The sequence below is a fragment of the Chaetura pelagica genome, unplaced genomic scaffold (assembly GCF_000747805.2).
Source record: "Chaetura pelagica isolate M959 unplaced genomic scaffold, ChaPel_1.0 scaffold737, whole genome shotgun sequence".
In the NCBI taxonomy this organism is placed as follows: domain Eukaryota; kingdom Metazoa; phylum Chordata; class Aves; order Apodiformes; family Apodidae; genus Chaetura; species Chaetura pelagica.
In genome coordinates, this window is record NW_009953813.1 from 888,807 (window position 1) to 899,636 (window position 10,830).

Sequence of the window (10,830 nt, forward strand, 5' to 3'; positions counted from 1 at the left end):
AGTGATCAGTGTGGCTGCAGCACATCCTTCCTCTGAGCATACCAAGTAGCTGGTGGATGACAATATTCTTCCCACCAGCTGAATGATTGCTCTTCACATGGAATTAGAGAAGGAAAGAGAGCATGACTGTGCTTTCACTGGTGACATTTTCAGTTGATTTCCTGTTCTGCCTGAATTTGTGTGTATTTCTTTTGCAGCTTGTTTGTACTGCTGTTGTTGAACTCTGACAGATTCCCTAGGATAGGGATGTCGACCCAACAGCAGCAAGAAGCAGCTCTTGAATCTTTTTTTAGTCTCAGCTGCTGTCAGGACACAAAATGAATGGTGGCTTGATGACAAAAAAAATAATAAATATTTATTTCTTGCTGCAGGATGATAATTGGCTCAGTATGGAAGTTAATAGGATTTTATTTGGGGATTGGTTTGTAAAGAGATTACATTTTAAGCAATCCTTGGGCATGGAAGGTTTTGTAGCTGTATTTATTTAATCAGCTGTGGGTACTTGAAACTTCACAGCAGTAAGCCAGGTTAGAACATAGATCTTCTTGCTCCAGCAGAATGTGACTGGAAACAACAACAACACTTCTGTGGAGTTACTGGGATGGAGAGTAAGCCACATGAGGAAGAAGGTTGCTTCCATATGGCAGAGAGCAAGGAGGACTCAGTTCAGCTTTTCAAGTGACAAATGTTAGTGACCAGCTCCCATTCAAACCAGTGCTGACTCAGGCAGATTGAGTTGCTTATTTGCACACTGAAATGATACAGAAGCTCAAAAGAAATATCTTTGTGTATCTCTCCCCTCTGCCTTGCTACTCCCTAACCTTTATGGGGCAAGTGGTCTTACTGCACAGCTTTAGCATCTTTCTTAGAGTCCTGACCTGAGTGAGGACCTTTACATGTCACCAAGACATTGTCATAATTAAAATTAATTCAATTTTATTTTCTGTTAAAGCACATGAGAGTGAGGAGGAGGGTAAAGGCTGTTTTGGGAAAATGGAGAAGGCAGTGGAATTTGACTGGAAATGCTGACATGGATGCCCCAGCTTGAGGCAGAAGTTATCATTTACTGATGTAGATAGAAACACTAGTGTCTGGATTAGGCATGTGCTGAGTCTGATACAAAGGAAAAGCTCTGGGGCAACAGTTTAGAGACTTGTTTCATTATTTCAGATATGTGGGTGTTGCTTTAAATGTAATGGTCACTACCAATCAGTGTAGCACTAAAGCCAGAGGGTTAATGGTCTTTTAGACTAACTGAGTCAGCTGCAGAGAATGGATCCTTTATGGGTGTAAAACATTGCAGTTCTGTCAAGATCCATCATAAGCTGTCAGTTTAGACCAGCTGGGAAGCCTAGTCCAGAAGACTGTGAAGATGAAGGTTACAAAAATTATCAAAGAAATTGACATGATTTCTCCATCTCTCTTCTTTCCCCAGGGCAGCCATTGAGGCTCTGGCAGCTTTGCTGAAATCAAGTAAGCTTTTTCCTTCTTATTCTGTCTGACTTTCTGTGCTGTCCTGCTGGACACAATGTTCCTGTTCAACCTCATTCTCCCTTGGTATCCTCTCTTCCCTCAGTCCCAAAGAGCACTGCTTAAAAAGGGAGGCACTAGTTTCCTGTATGGCCACCGAGGATTCTTGGAGCAGCCCCACAGCGCTGTGGACACACAGCTCTACAGGAGATGGTACTCTAGGTCTAGGAAGCCACACTAGACCCTTATTTTCAGTATCTAGGGAAAAGGGATTGTACAGTAGAAGAAATGGGGAACCTTTGCAGGCAGCAATGAATGGTTATTGCTTTGTTCCAGCATCACTGAAGATGTGATGACCTGTCTGGCATGTGAGGCTGTTATACTGCTATGTACTTACCTGGTAACAGAGATGCTGTTGGCAAAGGAAAACTTCTGTAGTCCAAAAGAGATTACCTTATTCTCCTTTGCAAACTTGTTAGGTCTGATGATGTGCAGACAGGGCTGAGACTCAGTGATTACCTGACTGCAGCCCTGCTATAGTGACCTGTGCTTAACGTTTACACCAGCTGGCTGTGCAGGTCTGATGATGTGCAGACAGGGCCGAGACTCAGTGATTACCTGACTGCCTGTGCTTAACGTTTACACCAGCTGGCTGTGGTGCTGAAAACCATAACATGGATTCTCAGTCACACACAGTGCTGCTGTGACTGTTCCTGAAATGAATGAGTTACTTGGTTTTGCCTTTATTCCATCCAAAACTACTTAGCTTTTTATTACCAGACTTTAATAAAGCTTTGATTAAGAAAGAGCACTCTACTATTGCGGACAATCTAGTCTACAATAAATCACACTAGTGTACTGTCCTTTTCTCTTTCTCTCTCTTCTCCTCCCTTTCTTTCCCTCCTCCTTCTCCTTTTCATATTATTAGGAATAAATGTATTTGTGAAAAATTGTAGCCCTGGAAGCAGTGTTTAATGAGCATGTTGCAATGGGATTATGTCTTGAGTTGCATCAGCTCAAGTGATGAATTCTGAAATAATGCCTCCTTATTAACCTTGCTGCCTAGATTTAAAGGTCACATTATTGCAACAGGAAAAGACCTTTTGGTTTAGGCACTAAATCTTAATGAGGGCTATGCTACAGCTACTTGCAACACAAAGGCAAAATTAGCTTGAAGAGTAGAAAGAAATTTGCAGAAAAAACTTGAAAAGTGTGGAGCAAGAGCTAAAAGCTCATTTCGCAGCTTGAGCTTTTCTCCTGCACTCCTGGTTTATGGTAGGTGCTAGGAATGGGAAGTGAAATTCTGTTGTCTCAAGGTATTTATAGAAGTTTTTCTATTTGGAGGCTTGTTCTGGGTCTGAGAACAGTACACAGAAGTGGAGGACTAATTACCAAGGGAAGCTGTGAAATGTAGTCTCCTGAGGAGTTGTAAACACATAAAATTTGGGGTGAGGGAAGTTGAGGATGATTTAGAGAATCCAAAAAAATTAGATTCACCTCCAAATTCTCCCAGCTCCTTTTTACGTGCAGTGAGGTAGGTGACCTGTGGGGTTTTTTTAGTTGCTTTTTTTCTTGATAGGTTTTGTAGTTTGTTTTGCAGTTTGGTTGGTTGAGGGTTTTTTTAGACATTTGCTTTTAGAAATTTTCTGTGTGACTCTTCTAACTTATGTTGTGAAGGCATCTTGGTTGGTTCTGCCTTTTACACTTTTTGTGCTTTAGGAAGCATATAGAGTTTCCAGATCTGGAAGAACACATGGATCATTCTACTTGGTTGTTCACAGAAAGTAGAAAAAAAATAATAAAATTAACTCTGTTGAGAGTTTAGTCCTTTGAGCAAAGCAGTCCATACGTTGTCACTCTGCTGTGATGTACAGATTAGAGTTCTCGTGTTCATTTGTACTGTTGATCACTGCAAACAAAGGTATTGTTTGGGAAAGACATTTCTTCATTGGGAGACACCCTTCCCAGTTGCTGTTGTGTGTCCTTTTCTCCTTTATCGTTCACAAACTACCATTATTATTGCAGCAACTAACTCCATGGAAAAGCGATTTTTAGGAAAACACAGTCTATTTTCAGCTGGTGTTCTTTTAAGGCACTGGGACTTGGGAAATCGTGCCAATACTGTGCTACCAAAAAGAGTGTCAGAGCCCACAAGTCGGCTTGAGCAGTGTTCTGTTGTTTTCTGCAGTTCAATGCAGGGTGGTCAAGAATGTCTTTTAATTTTCTCCTTGTCCTGTGGCTCAGGACATGAGAAGCTCCAGGCTTCAGGAGCAGACTGCTCTGGGAGCTGCATACAAATAAGCAGGCTGTATCCTTTGGGAGGTTTGGGTTAGGAGATGTGAAAAACATCTCTGGTTCATCCAGAGATAAATTCACCATTGCTGGAAAAAAGCTGAATTCTTTTTCATGATTGTGTCAGGGCAGCCTTGTTTGTCACAGGTAACTTATTTATATCAGTGACCTCAGTGCTTTTGAATGGTACAAGGATTCTTAGAAAGCTGAAAATAAGATCTAGTGAATGCTATAGCACTTGAAAATTGCTTATGAAAACAGGGGATAAAACTACACAACAAGACCACTCACAAGCCCTTTAGAGTGTTTTAGATGGGAAACAAATTAAACAGGAGATAGGAATCCTGAAATGTGCTCCAGTACTGAATTGCTGGGCTGATGATTGTGAGTTTTGTTGGAGACCTGCAGTGACCCACTTGGTGGGAAATGGTGGTGAGATTCAGTTGTACTGGGGTTGAAAGCTATAAAACACACAGGGCAAGAACTCACCCATTCTTGAGGATCTCCTTGTAGGGCTGTCTTATCCTTAAGCTCTTCAGCCCAAAGTAATCCTGAGGGTTATATTTATAAACAGAAATGTGCTGAAGAAAAAGTGTCCCTCTTTGTTTTTGGCATTGACCTGCAACGGGAAAACATACAGTAGTTTTAAAGGGAGCAGGCAGATGGCAGTGTGTCTCCCTGATGAATTTGGAAACATCTACCTCAGGGTTCCTCAAGCTCTACTTGAGACTTTGTCCACCTGCAGAGTCAGGAACTGGCTTGAATCCTTTTAGCCCCTGTCTCTTTCCTAATAGAAGCTGATGCTAAATGCCCACTTAACAGGTACATAACTGCAAGAGGAAAGATCTGCCAGGAAAGAAGGAATCAGTTTAATAAAAAATTACTGCTGCGGCTGTATCTGGGCCATCATTGCTGTTGTGTTTCAGAGGGGAAAGTACAAGATTGCCCGAAGAAATAAGTGAGGAGACACTACAAACTTGGGCTTCACTCAAAGGAAATAAATTCTTGGAAGCCCAGTACAAAAGATGAGTGACCTTGGTTGTCCTATTATCCTGTACCTAGTGGAAATAATTGATAGTCATAGAGATGGTGAATGGTGGAGGTTCCTTCTAATGACATAGAGAAAATGTTTCTTCCCTGACCATCAGCCAGTTTCTCACTCTTGGCTTCTTATCTCTTTTGAGCATCCTGGAGTACTTTACCAATGCTTGCATGTTATTCTCCCAGTTGCTGTACTCCACCTGCCATGCCCACAGCAGCAGCTTGTAACAAGTCCTTCCTCTGTTGCCTTGTTTTTTAATACCTGTTGTCTCTACACCATGCTGTGAACTCCCTCTGACTGAACCACACTATTATACAGGCTGAACATGCACTTGGTAAATAACCATCATGGTGCTGAAGTTCTGTGAGACCATCAGGAGACTTTTACTATTCTCCTGGATGTTACAGTCAAGATTTCCAGCATTACGCCTGTCCATTCTTTGTTTTTCTAGATGGTTACTGCTGCCCAGGGTGGGGATGAGGGGTTAGATGCTGATAGCTATACATGAATTGAGGTGGGATGAGGCACAGCATTCTTCCCAGAGTCCCTTGTCCCTGTCCCAAGGTACACATGCTATTCTTTCCAGCCTCCTTTGGCTTTGTTCTAATCCTCTGGATATCTGTCTTTGCATCTTGCTTCAGTTCTGTCCTAAGGCCTGGAAATCTCATCACTAAGATATTTTTTGCCTACAAGGGTCCTAGGTGTTGTGGGGACATTTCCCAGCTAGAGCCTCTCTGAGCAGCAGTGGAAGGTGAGGGCTGCCCTCCATGTCACTCTTAGCCATGGGCTCATGCTTTTGGTGAACTCACCCCCTGAAAATATAACAGGCAAACCATTCCCAGTTCTGAGGGAGCAGAACAACTCTGGATACCTGATCTACAAGTGTGAACAAGTGCCTATTTAGATGTTTGCAGGCTGAAGGCAGCATGGTGGCCCAAAGCGGACACTGCTGCGCCTGGAGCCACATGATGGCAATGTCATTATAGGGATCCCCACTCCCATGGGCACTTGATCCAATATTTATTTTTTTATGAGTAATTTGTTTATCAGCAGGTTATTTTAATCTAACATTTGTTGTATTTGTTATTCCTGACTATCTGTACTTCCCAGAAATAGCAGCCCTCAAGTCTTTAAGGAAATTAGCTAGAGCTGATCTTGGAGGCATTTGCTCAGAGGATATTGAAGGAAAAGAGTAGGGGAATGAGCAGGGCCGTATTTGTCATGCTTGCCTATTAAAATTGTAATCAGCAATATTAAAAAACAGGTTGTGGTGACCCTCTGATCATGCTTGTTCCATCAAGACAATTTTCTGTGCTAACAGCAGTTATTACTGATGGCCTTTCCCCTCTCTGTGCCTTTTCTTTCCTCCTTTTGTTGTTATTATCCTCCTGCCTTCCATTCCCACCTTCCCCCCCAGCCTTTCATCTCTCATTTCCTGCTGTTTCCTCCTCATCTTCCATCAACTAACCTTTATTTAACCTTTCACCCACCATTTTTTTCATCAAAGCATTGGGATTATGTCTTGTGGCTGATGGCATAAAGTAATGAGTGTCATTCTTTTCATTTTATGCTGGCATTAAGGAGGGCCAAGTGACCCTGTAAGGAATGGAAAGTGATGTTCTAGCCCATAAGCAGATTATGGTTTCTGAAAGGCCTCACCCTCTTTGTCTGAATTCCTAATGCTTTGCAACAGATCTACTGATGCAGGTCTTTGATCTTGTGTTAAAATTACCCTGTGGTTAAACCACCACATGGTTAAACTACAGTTCCTGTAGCCAACAGCACAGTGTTTGTGGTTTGCCTAATATCTTGCCAGGTACCATTTTTCATTATCAGTTTAAGGCTTCAATTTATTTCTGTAGGGACCTCTCTTGCTTTTCTCTAGCCAAAATGGCCTCTCAATGACTGAATGCAATAGCTGTTTTCTCTTTGCTTTAGAAGGTATCTTGCATCTTTTATTCTCAACAGGCAATCACTAGAGCAGAGGGGGGAAGCTGGAGTTTTTCTTATTCCTTGCACTCCTTTAGGTGCCATAGGGTTAATTTAGTAGAGCATTCTTATCTTCAAATTGTAGCATTGTATGTTCTTGGCATAATGAATCAGCTGAGTGGCATAAAGAGATTTAAGCAGATAGACAGAAAGATAAATATCTCTTTGTTCTGCCTGGTAAGCAGTGTATTGCTCATCATATTTCAGGTTGACTGTAATTCAGTTTTGTGATTAAATATGCTGCATGTTTTTCAGTGGTCCCTGTGTTCCTGGCAAACACTTCAAAGGGAACTTGAATGCAAGGAAGGCTTCAGAAGTGTCCATAGAAACACTGGTGGTCATGAGACCTATCTACTAGACTGAAACCCTGGCTGTAGGCTGACCTTGTCCCCCAACACAAAATCAGAATTACGTTAAAACTGGTTATTTTTTCGTAATGTGATTCTCTTGCTAATGTAGATGAATCTTTAACCATTTGGTGCTTCCACACATCAGCTGTGTGTCCATTTCAACTGGTTCTGTCTGATTGCACAGATTATTTAGGCCAGATACTCTCTCTACTTCAGTGCTTAAACTTTCATTAGTTGGTGTAACCACCCTGGAAGCCAGAATTGGGGGTCAGTTCTAGAAGTGTGGGAGACTAAGATTACATTCCACAATCACCCATCCCAGCCTCAGGCAGCATCTGAAATTCTCACAAAGAAAAGAGTCTGCCAGTGACAGATTTGGGGAAGGTGGTGAAGACAGTGCTACCCTGTCAGAGGTGTCAGAATAAGCTGCTTGGAAGAACTTCCATTTCTACTGAACACTGGTCATACCCAGGGGGAAGGAAAGGAACTAAGGAAAGATAAACAGTAAAAGATTTAAAAGTCATAGGATGTTTTGCCACACAGATCATGCATCCTCACTCCAGGAGGAGTGGGTTCTTGCTGCCTAAAAATCTGTGCAGTACTGCTTTTACCTGTATGATTCATTTCCACCATCTGTATTTGTGCAAAAATACAGACAGATACTCATGAAGGTGCATCCCTAGATGGAGAGACCAACAGACACAGACAGGAGGGGAGGGGTCCTTTTTTCCATTCTGCCTTCTGGATATCTTGGCATATTTCCTTCTTTTATTTGCTACTTTATTGACTACGCAACTGGGAAAAAATAAATGGAGGAAAAAATTAAGAGAAACACTAACACAGGAGAGCAAAGGAGAATGAATAAAATCAGAGAGAAGAAAGAAAATTAATGTGGGTTTTGCCCCTTCAGCAAACAATTGTCATTGCTTCTGATCAGAGTGCTGAGGGAGCTGTGGTCCTGCCTCTTCCATCTCCTCACAGGACAGACTATCTCAGCTTCACTTTTCAAACCAGCTGGTCTGATCTTAAAGTTGATAAGTACTACAGAAAACATCAGGGGAAGCAAATAGAGAAGTTATTTTGCTCAGCTTCATCCATAATTTTCATCCAGTAATAAAACTGAGCTGTGGAACACTTGCCTGTTCTGGTCCCTATGGAGCTGAGCTCCAAACATAGAAGTCTATCTTGAAAGACATGATGAGAACATTGCAATCACATTTTAATGAGAATTCTTCTTTTTTTCTTTTCTTTTTTTTTTTTTTTTTTTTTTTTTTTTAAAACGAAATCCCCAACCAGATCCCTACCATGCTTTCCAATGTTCCCTTGTCCCGTTGACACTGACACAGAAAGCTCAGACTTCAAGCACTGACTGCCAGGGGCTATAAAACCTTAGATCTAGTCCAATTTCATCTGCTTCTGAACAGTTCAGGAAAGCTCTGAGTCTGATCCAAACTGTTCTTACCTTACATTCCCTGATTCTACTTTTGTCATGTTTTATATACTTATTGACTTCAACAGAGCTTCTTGAGTAATTCTTCAAGGAAGATTGACTGATTTAGGGGGTTAGTCATCTTGCAGGTTAGTAAACATGACAGCTGGTTGAGGATTAACAAGAAATCATTAATAACATCTTTGGGATTGATAAGGGATTCCCTAGCAATTAAAGTTTGCTTGCAGAAAGTCAAATAGAAAACAGAAACGTAGAGTGAGGTCAAAGGAGAAGGGTGACCTTCTAGATGCTGACAACCACTGAGCTTTGAAACACAAGATGTACTGGCAGAGCAAGTGTGAGATGGTTAATAAGGGGATAAAGTATTGGAGAGCACTGCAGGCAAGGGGTAGGAGACTGGGCAGAGATGTGCAGGAGCAGCTGTGGGAGCAGCAGGACAGTGGGGAGGCATGCCAACAGGGTGGTGTGAAGGTGCAGAGCAGGATTAAAATGAGTTGGAAAACTGCTGTGAGGATGCTGTTTGTTGACTGCCTTGTGGTGGCAATGGTAAAGAAAACTGCAGGACAAGATGAGGTAGCAGAGATATCCTCCAATCTCTTCTCCAGGTAAGAGTTTGTTAACATGCTGCACAGAGCAGACTTGGGTGACTTCCTTCACCTTTCCAATACCTCCATCTACTTCACCTCTGGGACTGAGGTTTTCTGCCCAGTAGCAGCTTCCTGGTTGCTCTTACCATGGGTTTCCTTGTTATTGATTTTCTTCATGCAGTACCCTTCTGTTCTCTTTCTTAACCTCTAACTGCTTTTCTTGTCCTGTAAATCCCCACTGATGACTTGAATGCTCCAGGTGTGAGAGGCTCTGGCACTTTGTGTAATAAACTGGAAATGAGTTGGAGCCTACTAGCTCTGGAGAACCCATACCAAGGGCCATCTGTCCTGAGCTGCAAGTGCTGATTGGTATTCAGGGGGCTGAGTTCCAGTCTTACATACTCTACCTGGCCTCTTGGTTGATCTTGACAGTTTCTTATGTGTGTCACAGCAAGGAATGTCAGGATCAGTTGGGGAAAATATGTTTAGGCAGGGATGGTTTGAAGGGAGGGAGCCTAGAGTCTGTCTTGTGGGGGAGGGCAAGGAACACAGTGGGTGTGGGGATGTGTAGAACACTCAGCAGAATTTGTATTTTATTGCAGGTCTTCTAATCTTTTCCTTTTAGTCTGATATCCTGGAGCTACATGGTTAAGGAGACATTGCAGCTTTGCTTTTGTGTTTTTATACAGCTTCTTTTATTAAAAAATACATTTTTTTTATATTCATGTCCATGCAGTAAGGCCTTTAAACATGACCTGAATGTGAACTTTAAAATCTCAGAATAAGAAAGCAATGGAAAAGCCCAAAGAGCTGTTGGTTGCAGTGGTCTTTTGTTAACTTTTAAATACCGTGAATTTCCAGAATCGTTAGATTCATGGCTTGTGTTACGCAGGTATGGGTGGGAATACATTTAGAAGTTAAACATAATTTTGGTGGCTGTGACAGGACTGTACAACCACAAGATTTCTGGATTTGCTGATCTCAGCAAGGTGTTCTCTCATGGCTGAAGTACAGGACTATGTGAAGATTGTATGCCCTGCTGTTTGCTAATCTTATTGTTCTTTAGGTTTTCTCATCCCTCAGGATCTTCTTTAGTTTCAGGAACTCTTCTGGTGCTAAAATTGTGTCACGATCCGTGACCTATTATATCTCCTTATTGGAGTGTATTAACTTATCAGGATTTGCTGAGAGATCCACACGGGTATCGACTCACACAGAGGATACAGGAACTTATGTCCTGACTTTTTTGAGTGAATAACTCGCTCAGTGCTTACTAATATTTCTAACAACAGCAAGGTTTATTGTGGGGAAAACAAAGCAATTTGGGGCAGGAGATTCAAAAGGAGTGATTATAACACATTAAACATATATGGGTACACCTTAGTTACACACCTTATTTACTTAAGTGAGGGAAAGAGGGGGAGGGATATGCCCGACACCGTTCCCGTATAGGGTCGCGATTTGTGTGCAGGTAAGACAAAATTATATTTTTCCCTATAAGCTGAGGTAGCCGGATTTATCTCACCAAGCGGTGGTGCAAGTCAGCTGCAAGCACTCCCAAGCGCAGGTCGCCCCCCCCCCAAAGAGAAGCGGCGCGCCGCTCCGGGGACCGTAGGCGCGACGAGCGGCTCCGGGACTTTGGGAAACGGG

The 10,830-nt window shown here is 42.3% G+C and overlaps 1 protein-coding gene across 1 annotated transcript in view; it reads left to right on the forward strand.

Moving 5' to 3' along the window:
- AGBL1 (ATP/GTP binding protein-like 1) overlaps window positions 1-10,830 on the forward strand; it is a 276,400-nt gene that overhangs the window by 44,447 nt on the left and 221,123 nt on the right. The window contains exon 6 of the mRNA XM_010001309.1: window positions 1,436-1,473. Coding sequence (XP_009999611.1) covers window positions 1,436-1,473 — 38 coding nt within the window. The remainder of the gene's footprint in view (window positions 1-1,435; window positions 1,474-10,830) is intronic.